The following is a 26,056-nucleotide window of genomic DNA, read 5'->3' as shown; positions in this document are numbered from 1 at the left end:
CGGAGCTCAAACAGGCTGGTCCCAAGTCTGTCCTTGAGCTCCTGACCCTCCTGCCTCCCTCTCCCGGAAGCTGGGGCTTCAGGCGTGCACCAGGACACCTGACTTGAGAATCAGCTTTGCCAGGTGTGGTGGCCTGTGTGCATGCTGTTCACCCCAGCACTCGGGAGGCAAGGCAGGTGGCTCTCCATGAGTCTGAGGCCAGCCTGGTCTACAAAGCAAGTTCCAAGACAACCAGGGCTACACAGAGAGACCCTGTCTCATCAACCTTTTTTTGGTTTTGTTTTGTTCTGAGGTTAGGTCTCCCCACTGATCTCACTGGACCTGGCCCTCGAATTGGCAGGCTGACTGAGCAGCAGGCTCCTGCACCCACCTGTCTGTCCATGTGGTACACACGTACATTGTCACCGCTGGGTTTTACCATAGGGTTGGGGGTCCCAGCTCAGGGCATTATGCTTGTACAGCCAGCACTTTCGTCTGACTCATGCCTCTGACCCCGGCAATCCAGAGACTGACGCAGGAGGATTGCCATGAGTTCAGGCATAAACCTGGGCTACAGAGAAAAAAGAATTTTCCTGAAAATAAGGGTAGAGGAGATAGGAAATCTGCCTTGTTAATCATTTAGAACCTAATTTCCTTTTTTTTCTTTTTTTTTTTTTTGTTTTTAATTCTAGGAAAAACATTCTACAGACTCCCAACTAAAAGCCTCAGTGCTTTTAGTGGCTTATGATAGTTACAGGAAGTAGGGGGCTGGAGAGATGGCTCAGCGGTTAAGGGCATTGCCTGCTCTTCCAAAGGTCCTGAGTTCAATTCCCGGCAACCACATGGTGGCTGATAGTTACAGGAAGTACTTAAGAGGCATTCGCACAGGCAAGCCTAGCCAGCTGACAGGGAAGGAGAAGTTGTAGGGTGTGAGAAGCCAATCCTTGGGAAATTCCACAAAGCCTTAAAATAAAATGTCTTGTCCCTTCTGTGCTTGGCAGAGTTTAACACTCCTGGAGTATCCGTGTGTCCGAGACAAAAAGGCTGGAATGATATAACTCTGTTGCAGAGGGGTGTGTGTGTGACTGCAGATAACACACAGAACAAAACATTCTGTTTGTCCCCCCCCCCCCTTACATTCTTGAGAAATACTGCTTCCTCCTGCACTGAACTGTGCTCTACCTCTTGCTTTCTTGGCCCCTCTTTCTAAAGGTAACCTTGAAAATGATAACCCTAGCCCCAGCTGGACCCTTGCGGCTGGGTTGGAGCCAGTCCGATCAACTGACAGCCAGTTTCCTCCTCAGCCAGCGTCTTTGCTTCTCCCTGTCCCAGGTAGCCTTGGTCCTGCCTTGCTTTCTGGATCGATTCTAATCCTACTCACCAGACGGCATTTCCAAGTAACCCAGAGTTTTGTTTTGTTTGATGTTTTAGGTTTTGCTGTTTGAGGGGTGGGGGTGTTTGGGTTTGGTTTTTGGTTTTGTGAGATAAGGTTGTCCTACCCACCCCAGTCTTGCCTCCAGCCTGATCCTCCTGCCTCCGAATTTATTCTTCAGGAGCTGTCTACCTTTGGGGGAGGGGAGCACTACCATATTACCTGTGTGGAAGTCAGGGAAATCTCCAATTCTCCCCTTTCAGCTCGTCATTAGGCGTGGTGGCCAGCGCCTTTCTCTACAGAGGTGCCATCTCACCCCTTTCTCTACAGAGGTGCCATCTCACCGTTACCGGGGCTGCCTGGTGATCTTCCGGGAGCCACCTGCCTCCACTTCCCCAAAAGTGGGATTACAAGTGTATAACCCATGTATGGCTTTAAGAAGAAATGGATTCTGGAGATTAAACTCAGGCCTTCGTGTGTAAGGCAGATAAACACCCTGCTAGTTGAGTTCACATCCTAAACCGTGTTATTTTGCTTAAGACAGGGTCTCATTAACCCAGGCTTGTTATGTTGCTGAGGATGACCCTGAATTCCCAATCCTCCTGCCTTCTCTTCCCACTGAAAATAGCCGTATTTTGGGTCTCACTGTGTTGCCCTGGCTGGCCTGGGACTGGCCATGTAAAAGGAAGACCTCGAACTTTTGATGCTTCTCCGGCTCTAGAGTGCTGAGCTGCTGGTGTGATAAAATGCTGAGGTTACAGCTTACACACCCCACTTTCCAGCCTAGTGTTTAAGTTAAAAGCGAGGCCAGCTTTTGTTCCTGCCCCTTCAGTGTGGAGCCTTACTCAAGGCGGGGGTGTGGCGCTGGGACCAAAGGTCAGCTTTGCCAGCAGCAATTTGTTGCACTGTACTTGAGTTTTATCTTTGAGGGATGTAAATTCCTCTCTTGGGAATGAGGAACCAGCCAGGCAGTGGTGGAGCAAGCCTTTAATCCCAGGACTCCAGAGGCAGAGGTGGGCAGACCTCTGTGAATTTGAGGCCAGCCTGGTCTACAGAACAAGTTCCAGGACAGCCAGGGCTACACAGAGAAACCCTGTCTCAAAAAAACAAAACCAAAAAAAAGAAAATAGAGCCTGATCACAATGCATTCTATATTTGTGTGTGTGTGTATTAGAAAATGCTTGTTTTAAAAAATAAATATGTAGGGCTGGAGAAATAGCTCAGAAGTTAAGAGCATTGACTGTTCTTCCAAAGGTCCTGAGTTCAATTCCCAGTAACCACATGTTGGCTCACAACCATCTGTAATGAGATCCCATGACCTCTTTTAACATGGTATATGTAATAAATAAATCTTAAAAAAATATATATGTAGGGGGCGCAAAATGATACTGCAGGCTAGAGCAAGAGCTGGCCAGCTAAAGCAGCCTGAAGACAAGTTCAGATACCACAGTAGCAGAGCTGTCGTAGGGTTTTATTGCTCTGAAGAGACACCATGACCACGCCAGCCCTTATAAAGGAAAAACATTTAACTGGGGCTGGCTTATAGTTCAGAGGTTTCGTCCGTTGCTATGGCGGGAAGCATGCAGGAGAAGGAGTTGAGAGTTCTTTTCTACATCCGGCAGCAGGAGGAGACAATGAACCAGACTATTGTTTTGTTTGTTTGTTCTAGACAGGGTTTCCCTGTAGCTCTCAAGCCTGTCCTGGAACTCACTCTCTAGACCAGGCTGGTCTCAAACTCACAGATCACCTATCTCTGCCTCACTCACCACCACCCAGGGGCTTGAGAGACCTCAAAGGCCACCCATAATGACATACTTCCTCCAACAAGGCCCTGCCTCCTAATCCAGTTTCTTTTAAGCTACAGGAACCAACTCCTGAGAGTTGTCATCTGACCTCCACATGTGCGCCCTAGGAGTGAGTGTGTGTGTGTGTGTGTGTGTGTGTGTGTGTGTTTGTGTGTGTGTGTTTGTGTGTGTGTGTGTTTGTGTGTGTGTGTGTGTGTCTGTGTGTGTGTTTGTGTGTGTGTGTGTTTGTGTGTGTGTGTTTGTGTGTGTGTGTGTTTGTGTGTGTGTGTGTTTGTGTGTGTGTGTTTGTGTGTTTGTGTGTGTGTGTCTGTGTGTGTGTGTTTGTGTGTGTGTGTGTTTGTGTGTGTGTGTTTGTGTGTGTGTTTGTGTGTGTGTGTTTGTGTGTGTGTTTGTGTGTGTGTGTTTGTGTGTGTGTGTGTGTTTGTGTGTGTGTGTGTTTCTGTGTGTGTGTTTCTGTGTGTGTGTTTCTGTGTGTGTGTGTTTGTGTGTGTGTGTGTTTGTGTGTGTGTGTGTTTGTGTGTGTGTGTGTGTTTGTGTGTGTGTGTGTTTGTGTGTGTGTGTTTCTGTGTGTGTGTGTGTGTGTGTTTCTGTGTGTGTGCTGCACACGAGCGAGCAGCATACACTGTAAAATAGGGACTTTTTTAAAATTAGTTTTCAAGAAAAATATATAACCCATGATTCAAGGCAGGAGGATCCCAGTTCAAGCTCAGCCTGGTCAGACAGTGAGGCCCTATTCATCCTCTACTGTACCCAAATCTAAAGGGGGGCAGGATAGGGAGGGGGTAGAAGAAGGCAGGGGGAAGGGAAGGAGGTGGGAGGGAGGGAGAAGGCTGCAGAACTCATTTTCTTTTAGTTTGAGATGTGTTTGTAATTTCCAGGATTTCTCCTTTTGAGTCCTGGAAATACTAATTTCTGAATTGGTCTTGTAGCACAGTCACACCTGAAGTTGAACTTTGAGAATTTGAGCAGTCGCTGCTAATTTTCTGTCAGTGTACCAAATAGCTGCTAGTTTATGTTGGCTCTCCTGCTTAGACACACAGAGGTTTAACCACCTTCTCCAGCACCAAGCCGACCCAAGCTGTCAGCGCTTGGCCTTTGCAGGACCTGCGCTGTAGGTGGAGTGTCATGCGGACCTTGACTCCACCTCGGCTGTCAGTTTTCTTCTTTCAGACCAAAAATATTGAGCCAAATGAGTCATATAGATGTAGTTGATGTGAGTGGTCCTGACCCAAGTATGATGTGGCAATATTTGAGTTTTATTTGTTTTGGTTTTATGAAACAAAGTCTTACTTTATAGGCCATTCTGACCCGGAACCCAGGGCAGCCCTTCTCCCATAGTCTCCCGGGTCCTGGAATTACAGTTATAGGTCATCGCTCCCAGCGTTATTTTGGTTTTATTTGAAATATATTATTACAATATAACTAGGGCTAGAGCCGGGCGGTGGTGGCGCACGCCTTTAATCCCAGCACTCGGGAGGCAGAGGCAGGTGGATCTCTGTGAGTTCGAGACCAGCCTGGTCTACAAGAGCTAGTTCCAGGACAGGCTCCAAAGCTACAGAGAAACCCTGTCTCGAAAAAACTAAAAAAAAAAAAAATATATATATATATATATCTAGGGCTAGCAAGGATTAAATTGCTTTAAATACATAGTGAATTTTTGAAGTCAGTTAACGCATTGTCTTTAAGAGTTTAATAAGCCGGGCGGTGGTGGCGCACGCCTTTAATCCCAGCACTCAGGAGGCAGAGGCAGGCGGATCTCTGTGAGTTCGAGACCAGCCTGGTCTACAAGAGCTAGTTCCAGGACAGGCTCCAAAACCACAGAGAAACCCTGTCTCGAAAAACCAAAAAAAAAAAAAAAAAAAGAAAGAAAGAAGTTTCTCATGTATTGAACTCAGTTTAACTGAAGAACACTTACCTAGGGTATTTGAGGCCTTGCATTTGATCCTCAACCGGAAGGAAACGGGGTAAGGAGGAGTGAGGGAGGAAGTGTCTCTTGCCTCCTTACATGCTGGCTTTCACGTAATTCCTACTTCTAGTTGTCTGGAAATGGATCTGCTGGAGACTGTTATTACATATGCCTCCTCTGCTACGTCTGGGAATATTCTGTGAGACTAAGTGGCTTTTTGTTGAGTATATTTCTAATCCTAAAATTGTAATTTAAAAACTTTTGTATTTTTGTTTTTATGAGGAGGTTCTCCTGCAACCTCATATATATATATTTGCAGAATCTGGCCCTGAATTTCTAACCCCCCCCATCTCCGCCTCCACTCTAGGATTAATTACAGGTGTGCGCCTTTACACTCAACCTAATTTGTAACTATGTAAGGGTCTATCCAAATAGGAGATAGGAAATCCTGTTTCAAAAAACCAAAATCAAACAAACAAATAATGCTACAGTCTACAAATCCTGGAAGTGAGTGCAAAGGCATAGTCTCCTGCAGTAGGCTCACGGATCAGTGGGAGAACAGTTACAGCGCTCTACCAAACACTAACAAAATATGACTGGGCACCTTCACACACACTACGGGAAGGAGAAGCTTTCCGTATATAGAAGCAAGTGTCAATGAGTCTTGAAAGAATAGCATTTGCTAGACAGAGGACAAATGTGATTTGGGCAGAGGAGCCTCATTTATTATGCCGTGCGTGGAACTCAGAGCAGTTTGAGTTCCCTGAAGGATAGAGGATGTATCAGAATACATGGAGACATCGTCAGTACATCCTCTGGGCTGTACTGACCTCTTGCAGTGATGTTCAAGGATAATTGGGAATTCTGAGAGAATTTTGAGCAGGGGAGTTCAGGGAGATGCAGATTTTAGAATAATTACTTTTTATTAGTTAGGATATTGGCAGCCTCTCGAAGACTAGATTAGAATGCGGAGAAAGAACCCATTAAGAAGATAATGGGATTGTTAAGGAGAGCAATGATGAAGACCGCCAAGGCAGCAACGGCGGGGTGCAGTGAGATAGAGGGGTGCTGCATGTGCCTCAGTGGTTTTATGGGGCCTGTCATTGTCGCCTGGGATGGGAGGACTCTCTTCCAGCAGTCCTTAACATTTCAGTGCCCATGAGGAAGCTGGCTAATGGCAGTCAGTAGCAATGAGCTTTGTTTATCTGTTTGTTTGTTTGTTTTCAAGACTGGGTTTCTCTGTAGCTTTGGAGCCTGTCCGGGAACTAGCTCTTATAGACCAGGCTGGTCTTGAACTCACAGAGACCCACCTGCCTCTGCAACCACCAGGCTTCAGGTTATCATTTTCAAGGTTACCTTTAGAACAGAGGCAAGAGCACAGTTCAGGCCAGGAAGAAGCAGTATCTCACGAGCTTTGTTTATATAGCCCTTTATTTGTCTGGGAGTCCATGTGACTGTATACTGCTTGATATTTAAAATGTTCCTTTTAAATGTTAAAATGATCCTTTGGATTTTGTTAATGAAGTGTTGAGTGTTACATCAATATCTCTCATCTTCTGAACAGAGTCTTTGGACCCCAAGCCGAAATGCAGGCGGAAGGATCTCTGAGAACAGCTATTCCCTTGACGACTTGGAAATTGGTCCGGGTAAGTAGGCCTAGAGTGTGTGAGGCCCTCCAAGAAGCAACTCAGTCAAAACCTGGGCTTCTAAAGGAAGAACGGCGTGCGCTACAGAGGAGTCTGTGTTAGCTACAAGCTGTTCCCAATGCTCTCTCTTAGCCATCCTGATTTTTGTTTTTGTTGTTTGAGACAAGGTCTCCAGCCCACACTGGCCTAGAACCTCAAGGTAGCCAAAGTTAACCTTGAACTTCTGACCCTCTGGTCTCTGATTCATTCCCCAGTGTGCTTTGTTCGTTAAACCCATGCTTGGGAGCCTCTGAGGGGTGAAGGGCTCTAAACGCTGGGACTGCACAGTTTTCTGGAACCAGAGAACTTCAGTAGACCAAGATTGGTTGTCCCGGAGCTGGTGGTGTGGCTCCGTGGTAGCCAAGTGCTTAGCATAAACCCAACAAAGTACTTTGTCCACAGCACAAAAAATAAGTGAATAAAAATAATAAAATTGTATGTGTTAGGGTGTGTGAATGTGTATATAAAATGTGCGTTTATGGTAAAGGTACTTCACTAAGAAAGTGAATTAAAATCACCTTATGAAAGGCAATTCTATTTCTGATTGTGTGTGTGTGTGTGTGTGTGTGTGTGTGTGTGCGCGTGCGCGCGCCTTTGGTTGTTGGTTTGGGGTTTTTTGTTTTGTTTTTGTTTTAACCTTGAATGTGTGGCGCTGCCGCCTCAGCCTCCCCAGTGCGGGGACTATAGACAAGAACCACACCTGGCCTTTTTGTACTTCTAAGAGAAATTAGATTACATTAGATTATAGTCACCCAAGATTTAAACTCCCCTTCTGTCTCCTGACAAAGTGTATTATTTCCCCTTTCCAGGTCATTTGTCATCTTCCACATTCAACTCGGAGAAGAACGAGAGCAAGCGGGGTCTGGAGCTCCCACGCCTCTCGGAGACCTCCATCAAAGACCGCATGGCTAAGTACCAGGCCGCCGTGTCCAAGCAGAGCCGCCCAGCCGGGGTATGTGTCCTGCGCGGTTTGCGCTTTGGTTGGGTGGTTTTTGGTTTTGTTTTGTTGGTTTCTCCCTATAGCCTTATCTGTCCTGGAACTAGCTCTGTGCAGACCAGGCTGGCCTCGAGCTCACAGAGATCCGCCTACCTCTGCCTCCTGGGTGCTGGGATTAAAGGCGTGCCTGCACCATTCTTACTTGCTCGGGACAGCCATCTTGAGCACTGTCTAGGAATTGTCTCCTGGGCCCTGACCTCTGACCCTGGCCAGTCCTTTTTCATAAGTCCTATATCCCTCCTGCCTTTGTAAGCATATGTTTTCCAGTCTTGATTTTGCGTCCCCAGCTCATGCATGCATAGTCATACCTCCTTTATATTCTATGTTACCAGCAAGACTTTTCCTGGCTTGTCTACTCAACTTTTTCATTGTCACTGATAATCAGTATTTTATTAACCTTAATAGGGATATCTATTTGAGTTTCTTTTTGGTTTTGTGGTGGGTGCAAGTGCATTGAGCATTAAGTTTTCCATTGAAATATTGCTCACATAACATAAAAATCGCCTTATGTTTTTTTGGTTTTTGTTTTTGGGTTTTGTTTTTGGTTTTTCGAGACAGGGTTTCTCTGTGGTTTTGGAGCCTGTCCTGGAACTAGCTCTTGCCGACCAGGCTGGTCTCGAACTCACAGAGATCCGCCTGCCTCTGCCTCCTGAGTCCTGGGATCAAAGGTGTGTGCCACCACACCCAGCCTGAGACAGGATTTTGCTCTGTAACCTAGCCTTAGAGTCACAGAGTCCCAGTACTCAGGAGACAGGAGCACAGGATGTCATCACACCTGCCTTATGTCATCTTCAGATCTGCTCACTTGTCTGTTTACCGTAGTGCGGGAAACAACATAGGACCGCAAGCGTGCTGGAGATGTCCGGTACCACTGAGGGGCATCCTAGCCCAGCTTCTCACTTTTAAAGGATGCAGAAGTTTGTTCCTTCTGTGACTATTCATGGCCAAAGTTCTTAGCAATGTTGGGAGAATAATGTTGCTTTATTTGTTCCTGGACAGATCGAAACTGTGCAGGTTCAAGATCATAATGTGTATTCCAGAAGTTAGGCCTTTCCCCCATAATTGTGCATTCCCCAGTACTAATGGACCCATTCTCTGAGACACCCTTCCTTCCTTCCTTCCTTCCTTCCTTCCTTCCTTCCTTCCTTCCTTCCTTCCTTCCTTCCTTCCTTCCTTCCTTCCTCCTCCTCCTTCCTTCCTTCCTTCCTTCCTTCCTCTTTCCTTCCTTCCTTCCTCCTCCTCCTTCCTTCCTTCCTTCCTTCCACCCTCCTTCCCTCCTCCCTCCCTTCCTCCCCTCCTCTCTCCCTTCCTCCCCTCCTCTCTCCCTTCCCTTATCCCTCCCCTCCTTCCCTCCTTTCCCTCTCCCTCCCTCCCCCCCTCCTCATCTCTCCCTTCTTCTCCTCCTCACTCCCTTCCTTTATCCTTCCCCTCCTTCCCTCCCCCTCCCTCCTTCCCTCCTTTCCCCCTCCCTCTCTCCCTCCCTCCCTGTCTTCTTTTTTCAGGTCTGGGGCCTGAAATCATAGCTTTTACACATGCCACACCATGCTCGACCACTGAGCTACACCCTCATCCCTTACTCCAGTTTTTCGCAGTAGATTAATAAGAGACAATGTGTATAGATTTCAATAGAGTGAAACTCCCAGAGTTCCCTGACTGAAAAATGGGCAGAACGACACTCTCCTTTGAGCATAGTTCAGGAGACACAGAGACGGGTGAGGGGCAAAGCTTACATCTTGTCTGTGACTGGAGGTGTCTGTCTGTCTGTCTGTCTGTGCAAACATTCCACCCAGATGACTCCTCAGGTGGGAAAACCTGTTCAGCGACCTCATTTTTTTGTTTTTAGCACACTGGAAAGAGTAGGCACAGCCGCGACAAAGCAGCCTCCTGCTTGCTGGTTTTTTGCTCTTCATTTTGAAATAATCTGTGTCCCAGCCTGACCTCAGACTGCTCATGTAGCCAAGGCTGATCTTGAATTCTGTCCTGCCTCCAACTCCTAAGAGGTGAATTACAGTGCCACCACACATGGTTTTATTTGGTGCTGGGGTAGAACCCAGGGCTGTACCAATTGAACTACATCCCTTGTTCCCCCTTAAAAACAAAGCCTCAAGGGGTATAGCAGCAACACAGGGTGGCTGAGGTTTGAAGCCAGGTCCGGGACTGCCAGGCTACAGAGATCCTGCCTCTAAATGAATTTTTCTAGTAGAATTTCTTCCTTAAAGTTCTGCTCTGGGGATTTCAAGAGTTGAGAAGTCTTTAGAAATTCTTGTGGAAAGTATGTTTTATCTCATCCTCAAAGAATGTCTGAAATTCCTCACAGAACACGATTGTAACGGGGAGCTTGGAGACAGACAGTAAATTAGTGGTGTCATGGTGTGTTCTGCAGTGCTGGCGGCCATCTCCTCCTAATAGGTGCATTTGCAGAGCCGAGACTGGCTACTTTGAAGTCGCCGACCTTACCCTGTTCTTCACACCCACTTCCATTAACCCCGTGGCCTGAGATGGCTTTGTTTCTCCCAAGCCCTGAAGAATCGCAGAGAGGGACTGGGAATATGTCTGAACTGGTGGTGCTTCCTAGTGAGCAGTCTTGAGTTTCACCACAGCCCACTTTGGATGGACTAGGGTGACAGACATTTTACCACAGCGCCACGTTAGATGGAGCACGGTGACAGACATTTCACCACAGCGCCATGTTAGATGGAGTATGGTGACATTTTACCACAGCGCCACGTTAGATGGAGCACGGTGACAGACATTTCACCACAGCCCCACATTAGAGGAGTACGGTGACATTTCACCACAGCGCCACGTTAGATAGAGTACAGGTGACAGACATTTCACCACAGCGCCACGTTAGATGGAGCACGGTGACAGACATTTCACCACAGCGCCACATTAGAGGAGTATGGTGACATTTCACCACAGCGCCACGTTAGATAGAGTACAGGTGACAGACATTTCACCACAGCGCCACGTTAGAGGAGTATGGTGACATTTCACCACAGCGCCACGTTAGATAGAGTACAGGTGACAGACATTTCACCACAGCGCCACGTTAGAGGAGTACGGTGACATTTCACCACAGCGCCACGTTAGATAGAGTACAGGTGACAGACATTTTACCACAGCGCCACGTTAGATAGAGTACAGGTGACAGACATTTTACCACAGCGCCACGTTAGATGGAGCACGGTGACAGACATTTCACCACAGCGCCACATTAGAGGAGTATGGTGACATTTCACCACAGCGCCACGTTAGATGGAGTACAGGTGACAGACATTTCATCACAGCGCCACGTTAGATGGAGCACGGTCACAGACACTTGAGAGGTCGAGCAGGAGGATCAAAAGCTCAGGGTTATCCTTGGCTATATGGTCAGTTTGAGGCCAGCATGGACTACATGGGAGCCTGTCAGAGAGAGAGAGATGCAGGGGGAGAAGGGGGGGTTCATAGGAAAGCAAGCCCAGGAAAGATAGGAAACGGCCATCTTCACCCCTCTCTGTTGGCTTTAGATATTTTAACTTTGTACTCCTAGTGTCCTTTACAAGGAAGAAAGAGGGTTATTCTCCTTAGGCCTTATGGCACGACTAATACGTGTCTTTTAATGTTGAGGCTCAGTTAAGAAATACAGATTAAGGTATATCTGTGAATTTTATGTAAACTGTTTTTTTGAAAGTTTCGTAGAAAAAGATTGTTTATGGTATCATTCAGTATAATTTCGGTTTTTATATGTGTCCATCATCCCTGTCTTTCTTTCCAGGCCGGGCATTTATATGTATGGTCAGTATATTTTCTTAATTGTTGACACTTGGCACCACCTTTCCCTGCTCCCAAATGGTGTGTAAACTCACAAGCTTTGCATTTCACAAGCTGGGCTGTTGGAAGAGTGGCTCACAGAATGCCGGGGGCTGGTGGGTGGGCTGTGTGTGCCCGTGTCAAAGTGTGGCTCACAGAATGCCGGGGGCTGGTGGGTGGGCTGTGTGTGCCCATCGATGCGGCTGTATTCTAACTCTAGTCCCTGTGAGATAGGAGGGCTGAGTCCACCCAGCTGCTTTTGTCATTTCACCAGTCGATGGGTTTGGCTTGTGACAGGCGCTTGATTTGACCTGAGTTCTATGAGAGGAATTTTTCTAAGTGTTCCAGGGTTCCTTGAGAGATGTGCGGTGAAGAGAATGGTATGGAAAGCATTTGAGTTCACAGGTTATTTCTGTTTTGTAGAATGAGTTGAAAGCCAGTGGCGGTGAGATCAAAACTAAGCTGGAGCAAAAGGAGAATGTGCCCCCAGGTCCTGAGGTCTGCATCTCCCATCAGGAGGGGAAAAAGGTAGGTTGAAAGGCAATGTCCAGTTGCCAGGGAAGCATGTGTTCTAAATTAGGGGCTTAAAATTGGAAAGGACTCTGGCTCCAGGCTGCAGTGTCTGGGAATTTGGTGGCAGCTGCCAGGACAGATTGTCATTTTGCAGGTCACAAAATTTTAGGAAGCTTTGTAATTTACAGCTGACCAAATCATGAGCCTTCATTGGGAAATTCTTTTGTTCAGCAAATGCTCAGAAAGCATAAAGCTAGAGTCATTTATATAAATCTGCTTGGTCAGAGATAAAATTTTTATTTTTTTATAAAGTTTTTAAGGTTTTGTCGTGTGTGTATAAATATTTTGCCCAAATGCGTATATGTGCAGTGTGCATGTAACTGCGCCCTCAGTCAAAAGAGGGTGTAGGATCCCCTGGAGCTCAGGTTACAGAGAGTGTGAACCATCATGTGGGTGCTGGGGATTGAACCCAGATCCTCTGCAAGAACTGCAAAAGCTCTAAACCACTGAGCCACGTCTCCAGCCCTGAGATCCTGTCTTTAAATCATTTACAATATTTGTCTTAATATATACTTGATGTGCTATTTTAAGATTTTCTTTTGTTTGCTTGTTTCACCTTAATTTTGTTTTGAGATGAAGGTCTTACTTTGTGTCTCAGTCCCATCTTGAACCTGTACAAGCAATCCTCCTACCTCAGCCTCTTAAGTGACTGAGACTGTGGGCTCAGGAATGACACCGCTTGTGCTTGAGATGATTTTGGTTTAGATTTTGTTATGCTAGTGGATAACCCAATGCCTTGCACTTACTAGGCACGTGTTCCACCACCGAGCCCTCATACACATGATTTTAGCATCCTATGTAGTAAGTGCTTAGCTTAAAAACTGAATACTGAGGGGCTGGAGAGATGGCTCAGTGGTTAAGAGCACTGGCTGCTCTTCCAAAGGTCCTGAGTTCAATTCCCAGAAACCTCATGGTGGCTCACAACCATCTGTAATGAGATCTGGTGCCTTCTTCTGGCCTGCAGGCATACAAGCAGGCAGAACACTGTACACATAATAGGTAAATAAATCTTAAAAAAAAAAAACAAAAACCAACAACTGAAGACTGGGCCAGCAGCGTGGCTCACCAGGAAAAGGTGCTGGCGGGCAATGCTGAGGCTCTGAGCTCGGTCTCTAGGACTCAACGTGGCAGAGAGAACCAACTCTTGCAAACTGTCTTCTGATTTCCACATGTATGCTGTGGCATGTTCTCGCTCCCACACATTAATAATTAACTAATAATTTATATAATAGGGGGAGTAAACTAAAGGCGGAGCCAGGCATAGTAGCAAATACCAACAGCGGCAGAACAATGCAGGAAGCAGAAGCAAGAGGGATCATGAGGTTAAGGCCAGTATGGTGTGCATAGACAGTTTGAGGCCAGCGTGGTGACATAGAAAGTTTGAGGCCAGCAAGACTCTGTTTGAAAACAAAGAAAAACAGCACACACATTCCTTCTCATTCATAGCCTTCCTCCTTCCTCCTCTGTCTGTCTCATCCCATGTGTCCTTCGTGTACAAGAAAGCTAACAGATTATTGCCTTCTAACATGCTAGCTATTATTACGGTAGGTATCATGAGAGAGTGGAAGTTCAAAACCTGATTTCTTCAGGAAGATGCTGAGCCCAGTTGAGGAATGTTCAGGGATGGGCCACGTGAGTGGAGAACGGTTGGGAATGGCAGGGATGGCCACGTGAGTGGAGAACGGCCGGGAATGGCAGGGATGGCCACGTGAGTGGAGAACGGTTGGGAACGGCAGGGATGGCCACGTGAGTGGAGAACGGTTGGGAACGGCAGGGATGGCCACGTGAGTGGAGAACGGTTGGGAATGGCAGGGATGGCCACGTGAGTGGAGAATGGTTGGGAATGGCAGGGATGGCCACGTGAGTGGAGAATGGTTGGGAACGGCAGGGATGGCCACGTGAGTGGAGAACGGCCGGGAACGGCAGGGATGGCCACGTGAGTGGAGAATGGTTGGGAATGGCAGGGATGGCCACGTGAGTGGAGAACGGTTGGGAATGGCAGGGATGGCCACGTGAGTGGAGAACGGCCGGGAACGGCAGGGATGGCCACGTGAGTGGAGAATGGTTGGGAATGGCAGGGATGGCCACGTGAGTGGAGAACGGTTGGGAATGGCAGGGATGGCCACGTGAGTGGAGAATGGTTGGGAACGGCAGGGATGGCCACGTGAGTGGAGAATGGTTGGGAACGGCAGGGATGGCCACGTGAGTGGAGAATGGTTGGGAATGGCAGGGATGGCTACGTGAGTGGAGAATGGTTGGGAACGGCAGGGATGGCCACGTGAGTGGAGAACGGTTGGGAATGGCAGGGATGGCCACGTGAGTGGAGAATGGTTGGGAATGGCAGGGATGGCCACGTGAGTGGAGAATGGTTGGGAATGGCAGGGATGGCCACGTGAGTGGAGAACGGTTGCAGAAGGAAAAGAATAGACATGCAGGCGCAGCAGAGTGCAGAGACCTGAGATTGGCTTGGTAGGTGCCATTTGATTGATTTGGCAAGGTAGTGGTAGTAAATAATGAGAGTAGTGAGAGACAGGGTCAGGATCTGGAACTGCCTTCTGGGCCACCCTCAAGGGCTTAGATATAATCAGATATCAGTGGGAGGCCATGGAAAGAGTGCCAGAAAATCACATTTGTGATAAGATGGATGGCTTAGTGGCAGCAAGCAAAAATTTATGTAGACAGCATTCTTGCCTGTCAGAGACTCATCAAGTAAATTTTATACTGGGCTTAGCAGTAATGAGCAGATCCGGGTTCAGTTCCCATCACCCACATAGCAGTTCACAATTGTCTATAACTAAAATTCCAGGGAATCTTCCACCCTTTTCTGAGCATCCGTGCACACTAGGCGTACACATGGTGCACATGCATACCAGCAGGCAAAGAACTCATACTTAGATTTACTTTAATCTTTAAAAAAGTAATAAACTGTACACATCCTTACAACCATGCTCTTTCTTCCTTTTTTTGAGACAGGGTCTTACCCTTTAGACCAGGCTGGCCTGAAACTTACAGAGACCTCGCCGTCTCTGCCTCTTAAGTACTGGAATTAAAGGTGCACGTCACCGTGCCTGGCCAGTGAAGGCTGTTTCCCAAATATGTTTGGGATTTTCCTTATAGTTTATAAATAAACTATAAAAAAAATCTCATCACTGAAAATCTCCTCATCTTTACCTCAAGATCATAACTGAAGAAACACTCATCTGGAAAATGATGCTCATGGTGTCCTTAATTCTGTTTTGTGCTTCATTCTTGATTGTCTTCATGCTGATTAGATTTGAAATTAGAACTCTGGAACAAACTGCAAGATCAGAACATTTTAATTACAGTGCAAAAGAGCAGAGTTGCAAGAGAATCATAAATCAGGGAGTGGGTGGAAGGAGGAGGTAAAGACAATAAATGCGCTGCAAGCTCTTCCTGCCCAGTGTAGGCTTTTTAGAGCCTGGCTCTCCTCCAGGCTGCCCGACCGACCGCCTTTAGTTAACCAGTACCAATTCTCTGTTTGAACTTTGGTCTGCTACAAAAAGATGTTAATGCTACAGGAAATGTTCTTTCAAAAAAACAAAACAAACAAAAAAACAAACAAGCTGGGTGGTGGTGGCAGCGCACTTCTTTAATCCGACCACTAAGGAGGCAGAGGCGGGCTGATGTCTCTGAGTTTGAGGCCAGCCTGGTCTATAAGAGCTAGTTCCGGGACAGGCTCTAAAGCTACAAAGAAACCCTGTGTCAGAAAAACAAAACAAAATAAAAAGCCAAGCACACACATATTTTTGTTTACCTTTGAGAATGTAAGAGGGCACTGGACAGCCTGGAACTAAAGTGACAGGCAGTTGTGAGCCACCATGTGGGAGTTGGAATTGGCCGCAGGTCCTCTGCAGGGACAGCCAGTGCTCTTAACTGCCGTGCAGTCTCTCCGCGAACTTTCTTGAAATGCCATGCTTGGTCAAGCCGTTGCCTTTTCTATAATGAGATGTCTGAGCGTGGTCTCTGGGGCTCCTGCCTGGAAGTGCCTGTAGTAACAATATCTGGCCCTCCATGTGCAATTACAGGACGTCAACATTAAGTGTTCAAGGGGACTGGATTAAAGGTTAGGGAAGAACAGCCCAGGATGGATGCGCCTACAAATTCACTAGAGTTGAAGGTCTTTGGTTTTGGATTTGGTGACAGAGTCTCATATAGTATAGGCTAACATCTAGTTTACTGTATAGACAAGGATGACCCTGAATTACTGGCCCCTCCTACCTCTGTTTCTTGAGCTTGTAGGCATGTGCCAACCAGCCAGCAGTGAAGATCTTTTTATGACCAAGCAATTTCAAAAAAAAATTTTGTTTGTTTGTTTGGTTGGTTTTGGTTTTGTTTTCTCAAGACAGGGTTTCTCTGTGTAACAGCTCTAGCTGTCCTGGAACTAGCTCTGTAGACCAGACTGGCTTTGAACTCACAGAGATCCACCTGCCTCTGCCTCCCAAGTGCTACAGTTAAAGGTGTATGCTGCCACCGCCCAGCCAAAAAATATATTTCATATCATTAAGTGAAATACTGCATGTTGAGGCAATCAGTCCAATGCCTGTCATGTGTTAAACACTCAGCAAATATCAACTGTGATTATTCTGGTTTATTCTTTGCCAAGGTCGAGTTCCCACAGTGAAAAGAGAGTAGGGGAAAATGCTGGTGTAGCGTTCGGGTATGGTCCGCCAACAACTTAGTCTCCACTGTAAATGTATTCGGTTCTTCAGACATCTGGATAGAGACACTTGGTGTCACCCATTGAAACCAGCATCATGATCTTAAAGATGGAATATGTACACCAGGATGGCTTCTGAGGAAAGGATATAGTACCTATGCATAAGATCTGCTTCTTGGGCTGGAGGAATGGCTCAGAGATTAAGAGCACTGACTGTTCTTCCAGAGGTCCTGAGTTCAGTTCACAATCTATAATGAGGTCTGATACCAACACTGTATACATAATAAATAAATAAACAAATCTGTAAAAAAAAAAAGAAAAAAAAGATCTGCTTCTTGTTTTTTTAAAAAAACACAAACTGCCATTTTTAGACTGGAATTTTTCTGTTGGTTTTTGGGTTTTCCCGCAGGTGTGGCAGTATGGGTTTTTTGTTTGTTTGTTTTTAATTTGTTTTTTATTTTGGTTTTTCGAGACAGGGTTTCTCTGTAGCTTTGGTGCCCGTCCTGGAACTAGCTCTTGTAGACCAGGCTGGCCTCGAACTCCCAGAGATCCGCCTGCCTCTGCCTCCCGAGTGCTGGGATTAAAGGCTTGCGCCACCACCGCCTGGCTTGTTTTTAATTTTTTTCTTAGATATATATTTCTATTATTACTATTTTCTTATGTGTATGAGTTTTTTTGCATGTGTGTATGTCTGTGCACTATGCTTTTCCTGGTATCTGATGACCAGGGCAGCCTGGCCACACGTGGGGCCCAGGCGGCACAGCTGCCATGGCAGGAGGCAGCACTGGGTTCCAGGAAAAGACTTCAGCTGACACCATCCAGGGAGGGCTGGCGTCTAAAGGGAAGTACCTGACATTCCAACCATTAGATAAGCTGTCCCTAAGCCCTGGACTCACGTATTTCCCCTTTTGCCAATACCCCTAGACAAATGTCAGCCAATCAGGGCCCTGAACCCTGGAAATCCCCTCACTTCAACCTCTAGCCCAGCTTGGTACTTTCTCTCAAACACTGATTCAGACAAGTCTAAGCTCAAGCTTGAATAAAGGCTCTTTGCTTTTACATATGAGTGCATACTCTGTGGTGTTTTTGGGGTGACTCTGCGGTGTTTTGGGGCGACCCCGCAATCTGAATGTAACATCTGAAATGGTCAAAAGAGGGTGTTGGATTCCCTGGGACTAACTAGAGTTAGATGATCGTGGGTGCTGGGAATTGAACCTGGATCCTTCAAAAGAGCAACAAGTGCTCTTAACAGAAGAGCCAACTTCTTCAACTATTGCTCCTTTTTTCTTTCTTTCTTTCCTTCTTTCTTTTTTTAATTTTTTATTTTTATCCTTATTTTTATTTTTTTGAGACACGATATATTGTAGCCCAGGTATATCAAACTCACAGTATAGCAGGGGAATTATCTTTAACTTCTGATCCTCTTCCCTTCACCTCCCAAGTCTCAACCTCTCCACCCAAAACACAGAAACAAAACCAGGAAAATAAGAGTAACAATAACTCCTGTACTTAAAGATGCTCCTAGCCCTTGCTGTGGATCATTCTCAGTACATGGGGGGTTCGCTCTCCTTGCCGTGGGATTTTGTTTGGTTTTTGCTTCCTGAGATATGGCTTGAAAGTTCTTTATGAGGGAGACAGGCACACTTGGCAGCTGAATGCAGTCTGTTCTAGTGTTCCTCTGTAATTGAGAGGCACGTTAATATCCTCGTAAAAGACGTTTGCTGCCTCTTGTTTAAATGCTCAGCTGTTCTGGGGCCGTTATTTTCCCCCAGGCAGCCAGTGACTAACTGGAGTCAGCAGGTTTTTATGGCCTTGGCAGTGGGTCTGCTCTTTTGTTTTTAATGTGCTTCCTAATTCCGCTTAATCTTTTTTGTTTTTTTCCTGTAGGTTTCTGCGACTGAGAATAGCCTGGTGGCCCATTGTAGCCTTGCTGAAGATGATGCCTGTAAGCATTTGCTCTTAGCCCTTTATGGTGGGTTAGGGACATAGCACACAGTGGTGCGGTATGCCCCACATCACACCAGCAGCTAAGCTCATCCGAGTTTCCACTGGGTTTTCGGGATTGCTGTTTGAACACCCTTCACTCTTTTCATAGCTCAGGGAGAAGTTGAGTTACATGTGGGTAACATGGTAACATGGAACAAAGATTTCTTGTTATTGTTTTGCTTGTTTGTTTTCAAGGTAGGGTTTCTCTGTAGCTTCAGAGCCTGTCCTGGAACTAGCTCTCGTAGACCATGCTGGCCTCGAACTCATAGAGATCTATCTGCCTCTGCCTCCTGAGTGCTGGGATTAAAGGTGTGCACCACCACCATCCGGCTAACTTTTTTTTTCTATAAATTTTTGAGATTTTTATTTATTTTTATTTAATGTATATGTATATTCATTATATATATATATATGCATGCCTGAGTGTTGTCTGTGTACCATGTGCCTGTAGTATCTATTAAGACAATGGCATCAGATCCCCTGGGACTGGAGTTACAGACAGGAGTTACCATGTGGTTGCTGGGAATTGAACCTGGGTCCTATGAAAGAGCAGCCAGTGCTCTTAACTTCTGAACCATCTACCCATCCCTTACTAAAAGAATAACTTTTAACAACACTTCTCTCATTGAACTTATCCTACCTTTTGCACTGAACTATTCCAAGTCTGAAGCTATATAAACTGATCTTGAAGTCTTATTTTAATAGATGGTGTTCAAGAAGAACTGTATTAATTATGGGGAAACATTTAAAGACTTAGGGATTTTTTTCCTCAAAGTGCTGAGTTTTGACATAATTTTATACAGTTTTGAAGTAATTGTAAGCCTGGTTCCTCAAAGATAAAAGATTTGGGTTTTACTTTACTGTAAGCAGAGGCTGCTCATTTGTTTCCGACTGCCCAGACCCGAAATAATCACACAGAAACTATAACAATTGCAGTACTGTTTGGCCAATAGCTTAAGCATCTTTCTTACTAGCTCTTATATCTTAAAATAACCCATTTCTAATGACTTAGGTATCGCCACGTGGCTGTGGCTTACAGTGTCTGTCTTCTCTGGTGACTCCATGCCTTCCCTCTGACTCTGCCTTCTTTCTCCCAGCATTCAGTTTAGTTTCCCTGCCTAGCTCTACTCTGCCCTATCACAGACCAAAGCAACTTCTTTATTCATTAACCAATAAAAGCTACACATATAAAGGGCTTCCCGAACCATTTGCTATCTCTGCTTTATTTATTTACTTTTCTGACTTGGTCTCACATCCACTGGGCTAGAACTTCCTGAGCTCCCCTGCCCGTGCCTCCTGGATGCTGCAGTTAGACACATGAGATTACGCTGTAATGCTCGTGATACTGAGGCCACTGCTGATTTTCAGTGTGCTGTTGTTTTGTTATTTTTGGTTTTTCCTTTTTTCTGTGTGTGGAGGTTCTCTACATAGCCCTGGCTGCCCTGGAATTCACTATGTAGACCAGGCTGGCCTTGAACTCACAGACATCCATCTGCCTTTGCCTTCAAGTGGGGATTAAAGGCTGTGCCTCTTTACCCAGCTCAGTGAATTGTTCTTAAATATGTATAGATTTCTAGCTTCCCCCACAACAAATCTGGACACAGAAACCCTCAAAACGGAGGTCAGAGCACGAGTCAAGCAGATGGCTATAAATCTCCCTTGCGATTGCCCAGAAGCACTCAGCCTGAAATCAGAAGTGTACCTTCTATGTTTGTTTGCTTGAACTAAAGGGTTTTTTAAAATTAGGTTTGCAATACATTTCTTCCTTCTTTTTCTTTTCTCTAGAAACAAACCATTACCTTTCAGTGCTATGCTGCTTTGTTCTTTAAAAACATTTTTTAAAGATTTATTTATTATGTATAGAGTGTTCTGTCTGCATGTATGCCTGTGTGTCAGAAAAGGGTATCAGATAGCCGGGCGGTGGTGGCGGATGCCTTTAATCCCAGCACTTGGGAGGCAGAGGCAGGCGGATCTCTGTGAGTTCGAGACCAGCCTGGTCTACAAGAGCTAGTTCCAGGACAGGCTCCAAAACCACAGAGAAACCCTGTCTCGAAAAACCAAAAAAAAAAAAAAAAAGGGTATCAGATCTCATTACAGATGGTTCTGAATCACCATGCGGTTGCTGGGGATTGAACTCAGAACCTCCAGAAGAACAGTCAGGGCTTTTAACATCTTAGCCATCTCTATAGCTCTCACAAAATTATATTTTATTTATTTATTTTCATGAGGACTCAGGCCAGCTTGTGGGAGTCTGTGCTCTTTTTCACTAACAGGTGTCGGGGATTGAACTCAGGGCCTCAGGCTTAGTGGCAAGGGCTTTTACCTCCAGAGCCATCTTGCTGCCCCAATTTTAGACTCAGGAATTTTGTTTAAATGGTCTTTTACCAGCTGTGTGAATGGCTTTTCCATATCTTCCGAGTTTCATTGGGACATACATACACTGGCAAGAACTTAATTTGTTTGCCGTTGCTTAAATAATTAGAAAGAAAACCTTTATGTGGTATTTTCATTATTGAATCTGCTTAAAACTAATCCAAAGCAAACTGTTCATAGTGGCACACCTTTAGTCCCTGCGCTTGGACAGAAGAAGCATAGTAAATCTCCAGCCTGGTCTACATAACAAATTCTACCCCACCCAGAGCAAGACCCTGTGTCTAAAATTTTTTTTAAGAGGATGACCCATAGAGACTCAACTCCTTCGTTTTCTCCAGCTTCAGCTGAAGCGCCGCAGAAGAAATCATTGGGAGTATGCCAACTACCAAAACCAGCAAAATCTATACACAGCCTTAAGGAATGGCAGTCGCCTCAGAGCAGAATGTCACACAAGTGGTTTGGGTCCCAGCTGTGTGCTGGCAGCCTGACTCCTGGGGGAGCCCGGGGCGATTTCAGTTTAGAACCTCTTCCACAGGAAAGCAGGTTTTTTTTCTGAGGCTAAGATGACTGGTTCCTGTGGGAACCATGTTTTTCTTCCCAAAAGAACCTTGCTCTGAGCTACTCTAAAATGCCTGCCTTCATTGACTCTATCAGGTGCCTCCCAGGTGAAGAGTGAGGGCCCGCAGCCTGTGCACCCCGAGCCATTGAGTCCTGATGCCAGAACCTCCAGTCTTCCGGAAAGTTCTCCTTCCAAAACGGTGAAGGTATGGTAGCGCTTGCTTGTCGAGTCCTAGACTCTTGTTTCTGGTTCCATGTTTTGCAGTTTTTATCACTCTGTTCAGCATTACCTGTTTTGGCTGTTCAGCATTACCTGTTTTGGCTGTCCTCAATATGATGCCAGGAAAGATATGCCTAAAGGTCATTTTCAGGGGCAGGAGAAAGAGCTCACTGGGTAAAAAACACCCACTGTTCTTCCAGGGGACCCAGGTTCAATTCCCAGTACTCACTCCAATTCCAGATGGTCCACCACCCTCTTCTGGCCTCCTGGGACACACACACACACACACACACACACACACACACACACACACAGAATCACTTTCAGCCAGTTATGGTAGCACACACCTTTAATCTCTCAAAAAGCAGGTGAGCATGTCTCTTGAGTTCCAGGCCGTCCAAGTCTGTTAGTTTGTCACGGTGGCTTCCAGCTGTAATCCCAGCATTCAGGAGTCTGAAGCAGGGTTGCTGTGAGTTCAGAGGTGAGACAAGATTTGCCATAAGTTTAAGGCAAACAAGATAACAACAAAACGGGGGATGGAGAATATCTGAGATTTGCTGGCCAGCCAGTCTAGCCAAATAGATAAGCTTAAGGTTCGGTTAGAGACTTTGTCTCAAGAAATAAGATGGGAAGTGACTAATCCTAGCACTCGGGAGGCAGAGGCAGACAGATCTCTGAGTTTGGGGCCAGCCTGGTCTACAAGAGCTAGTTCCAGGACAGGCTCCAAAGCTACAGAGAAACCCTGTCTCAAAAAACCAAAAGGAAGGAAGGAAGGAAGGAAGGAAGGAAGGAAGGAAGGAAGGAAGGAAGGAAGGAAGGAAGGAAGGAAGGAAGGAAGGAAGGGGCGAGCAAGTATAAAAAAATGAACCGAGAGTCTAGAGTGCAGCTGAGTGCCCCAGCTAGACCACACAAGACCATGCCTGGCACCAACGGAGTCTCAGGAGTTGAACCAGCGCCTGTATTCTGCTTGACTCTGTCCAGAGATCGGCTCTCGGTGCTCCATCTTCCCAGGGTCTGAAGGCTGGAAAGGTAGCCAGTGCCGTACATGGCCTTCCTTCCCACAGCTCTGCCCACATGTCAACATTTGGGTTGTGGTTCTGAATCAAAAATCGATTTTTAAAAAAGTGGTGGGGGAGGTGGCTAGAGAAATGGGAATGAGTAACACCGGAGCAGAGGATCCGAGTCTGGTCCCAGCATCCACTGCACACGGCTTACAGTCACCCTTAACTCCATTTCCAAGGAGATCCTACACCTCTGGCTTCCTTGGACATCTGCATCTACATGCATTTCCAAACTCACAGACACATATACATTAACTTTAAAAATAATAATAAATTTTTTAAAAATTTATTTATTTATTACGTATACAATATTCTTTTTTTTGGTGTTTTTTTTTTTTTTTTTTTGGTTTTTCGAGATAGGGTTTCTCTGTGGCTTTGGAGCCTGTCCTGGAACTAGCTCTGTAGACCAGGCTGGTCTCGAACTCACAGAGATCCGCCTGCCTCTGCCTCCCGAGTGCTGGGATTAAAGGCGTGCGCCACCATCGCCTGGCGGTATACAATATTCTGTCTGTGTGTATGTCTGCAGGCCAGAAGAGGGCCCCAGACCTCATTACAGATGGTTGTGAGCCACCATGTGGTTGCTGGGAATTGAACTCAGGACCTTTGGAAGAGCAGCCAGTGCTCTTAACCACTGAGCCATCTCTCCAGCCCCCAATAATAAATTTTTTAAATGTAAAGACAAAGATAGAGGGGCTGGGCCCTAGCTCCATGGTAGAGTGCTTTCCTAATATGCAAGAACCTGGATTCCATCCTCGAGTTCTGCAAGAAAAAATCAGGCAGGGAAGGTGGTAAAGAAGACCAGTGCTGCCGGGCGGTGGTGGCACACGCCCTTAATCCCAGCACTCGGGAGGCAGAGACAGGCAGATCTCTGTGAGTTCAAGGCCAGCCTGGTCTACAGAGTGAGTTCCAGGACAGCTAGGGCTACACAGAGAAACCCCGTCTCAGAAAAACAAAAAGTAAACAAACAAACAAAGAAGAAGAAGAAGACCTACCATTGCTATGATAAAACACCATTTCCAAAAGCAAGCTGGGGAGGAAAGGGTTTACTTGACTCACACTTCTGCATTGTAGTTCATTGTTGAAGGAAGCAGGGCAGGAACTTGGCGGCAGGAGCTGATGCAGAGGCCATGAAGGGGGTGTTGCTTACTGGCTTGCCCTTCTCCTAGAGCCCAGGATCACCAGCCCAGGGATGGCACCACCCACATGGGCTGGGCCCTCCACCATCAATCAGTAATTAAGAAAATGCAGCCAGGAGGTGGTGGCCCATGCCTTTAATCCCAGCAACTGGGAGGCAGAGACAGGCAGATCTCTGTGAGTTTGAGGCCAGCCTGGTCTACAGAGCAAGTTCCAGGTCAGGCTCCAAGACTACACAGAGAAACCCTGTCTCAGAAAAAGAGAGAGAGAGAGAGAGAGAGAGAGAGAGAGAGAGAGAGAGAGAGAGAGCGCTCTCCAGGCTTTGCCTACAACCCAGTCTTATGAAGCTGTTTTCTCAGCTGAGGCTCCCACCTCTCAGATGACTCTCTAGCCAGTGTCAAACTGACATACAATTTGCCAGCACCATCAGTGAAATGGCTCAGCAGATAAGCCACATGACAAGCTGCTTGAGCCCACAAGAAAAGAAAGAACCAACTCCTGCAAGCTGTCCTCTGGGTTTTCCTAGTGTGTTACAATGCGCGTTCACACACGCACACACGCACACACACACATACACACACACACTTAAAAATAAATGAAAAAGAAAAGAGTAGCGAAGCCAGGCATAGTGGTGCATGCTTAAGCTGAGGCAGGAGGATAGCAAATTCCGGGCTAGCCTGGACTGTGCATTGAGACTGACCCTTCACAGTGACATAGTCTATCTGACCTGGTTATGGATTCTGTGTAACCGAAGAATCGGAGCCCTGGTTGGTCCACGAACAAACATCTGGTACTGAGAACGATTGATTTCTCAACACGGTTCTGCTACCTTCCTTGGCCTATTGGGCCAGATGACTTAGGACTTGCTTGTGCTGACCCAACGCGAGATTGAGATCCTCCAGGCCCCGAACCGTGAGTGCTCTGTAAAAGGACACATCACAAGGTCTCCTGAGTTGGTCAGAGAGGAAATACATGGGGCAGATCTCTTCGTGCTTACCTTGGAGCCATGGGCGCCTTTGTTCCTGGTCATGTCGTCATAGCTTTCACAGCCTGCCTTTACACACACCTCAGAATTTGAAGTTTGGGTGAGGACTAGAGTGTGTCACCCAGGTCCCTGTGTCTGTCGGTAGTCCAGAGCTCAGGTGCTGGTGTGCAGAGCCGGGTCTGGGACCTCATTTCATCTCCACTTTATTTACGAGCTGTTTGTTCTCTCTTGCTCAAAGTCCCCTTACAGTTTACAGGTAAGATAAAAGCTTTAGTAACTGTACAGAAAGGCCTGCTGGCGTAACTGGTCTCATGGCCCTAGACTTTGCAGCAGAAGTTATGTCTCTACTTTAGAAAATTACATGCAGCTAAGAATACATTTGTTCAATCAAAATAGATTTCTGAATCCCACGCATCCTGAGTCAGGGGAGGAGATCCGTTCTTAGTGCCTGTTACTGAAAAATAGGGCATCCTAGGCAGGGAACTCAAATAATTTCAAAGTTTAGTTCAGTTCCCAGCAACCACATGGTAGCTCATAAGCATCAGTAACTCCAGTTCCAGGGGATCCAGTGACCTCTCTGCCCTGGAGCACCAAGCACACTTGCAGTGCACATAACATACATGTAGACAAAACACTCATACATATAAAATAAAAATAAAATTCTCAGGCGTGATATAGAGTCAGACGCCTTTCATGCCAGCGTGAGGAAAGCAAGAATGTTGTAGATTTTGAACACTGGCCACAGAGCTCATTTTGAGAGGCATGCGTAATGCTGACGAAGTTCAAGCTGCAAGCTTGTTCTCAATGAAGATAGTGTACTGACATCAGAACCTGTGGGCTGGAACAAAGGTCAGGTCTAGCCTACTTCAAGAAACTCTGGGACTTTTTAAATTTTTATGTCTCTATTTTATTGTATGAATGTTTTGCCTGCATGTATGTTTGCGTTGTA

At 46.2% G+C, this 26,056-nt stretch overlaps 1 protein-coding gene across 2 annotated transcripts in view; it reads left to right on the top strand.

The window, feature by feature from the left end:
- Lima1 (LIM domain and actin binding 1) overlaps window positions 1-26,056 on the top strand; it is a 110,536-nt gene that overhangs the window by 73,124 nt on the left and 11,356 nt on the right. For both annotated transcript variants that reach the window (XM_075960645.1, XM_075960646.1), the window contains 5 exons: window positions 6,627-6,708; window positions 7,557-7,699; window positions 11,963-12,067; window positions 18,678-18,735; window positions 21,804-21,913. In XM_075960645.1, the coding sequence (XP_075816760.1) occupies window positions 6,627-6,708; window positions 7,557-7,699; window positions 11,963-12,067; window positions 18,678-18,735; window positions 21,804-21,913 (498 nt within the window). The remainder of the gene's footprint in view (window positions 1-6,626; window positions 6,709-7,556; window positions 7,700-11,962; window positions 12,068-18,677; window positions 18,736-21,803; window positions 21,914-26,056) is intronic.

Source organism: Microtus pennsylvanicus, chromosome 2 (genome assembly GCF_037038515.1).
Source record: "Microtus pennsylvanicus isolate mMicPen1 chromosome 2, mMicPen1.hap1, whole genome shotgun sequence".
Classification (NCBI taxonomy): Eukaryota; Metazoa; Chordata; class Mammalia; order Rodentia; family Cricetidae; genus Microtus; species Microtus pennsylvanicus.
Note: the sequence above shows the minus strand (reverse complement) of the source record. Positions and strands in the feature narration are given on the sequence as shown.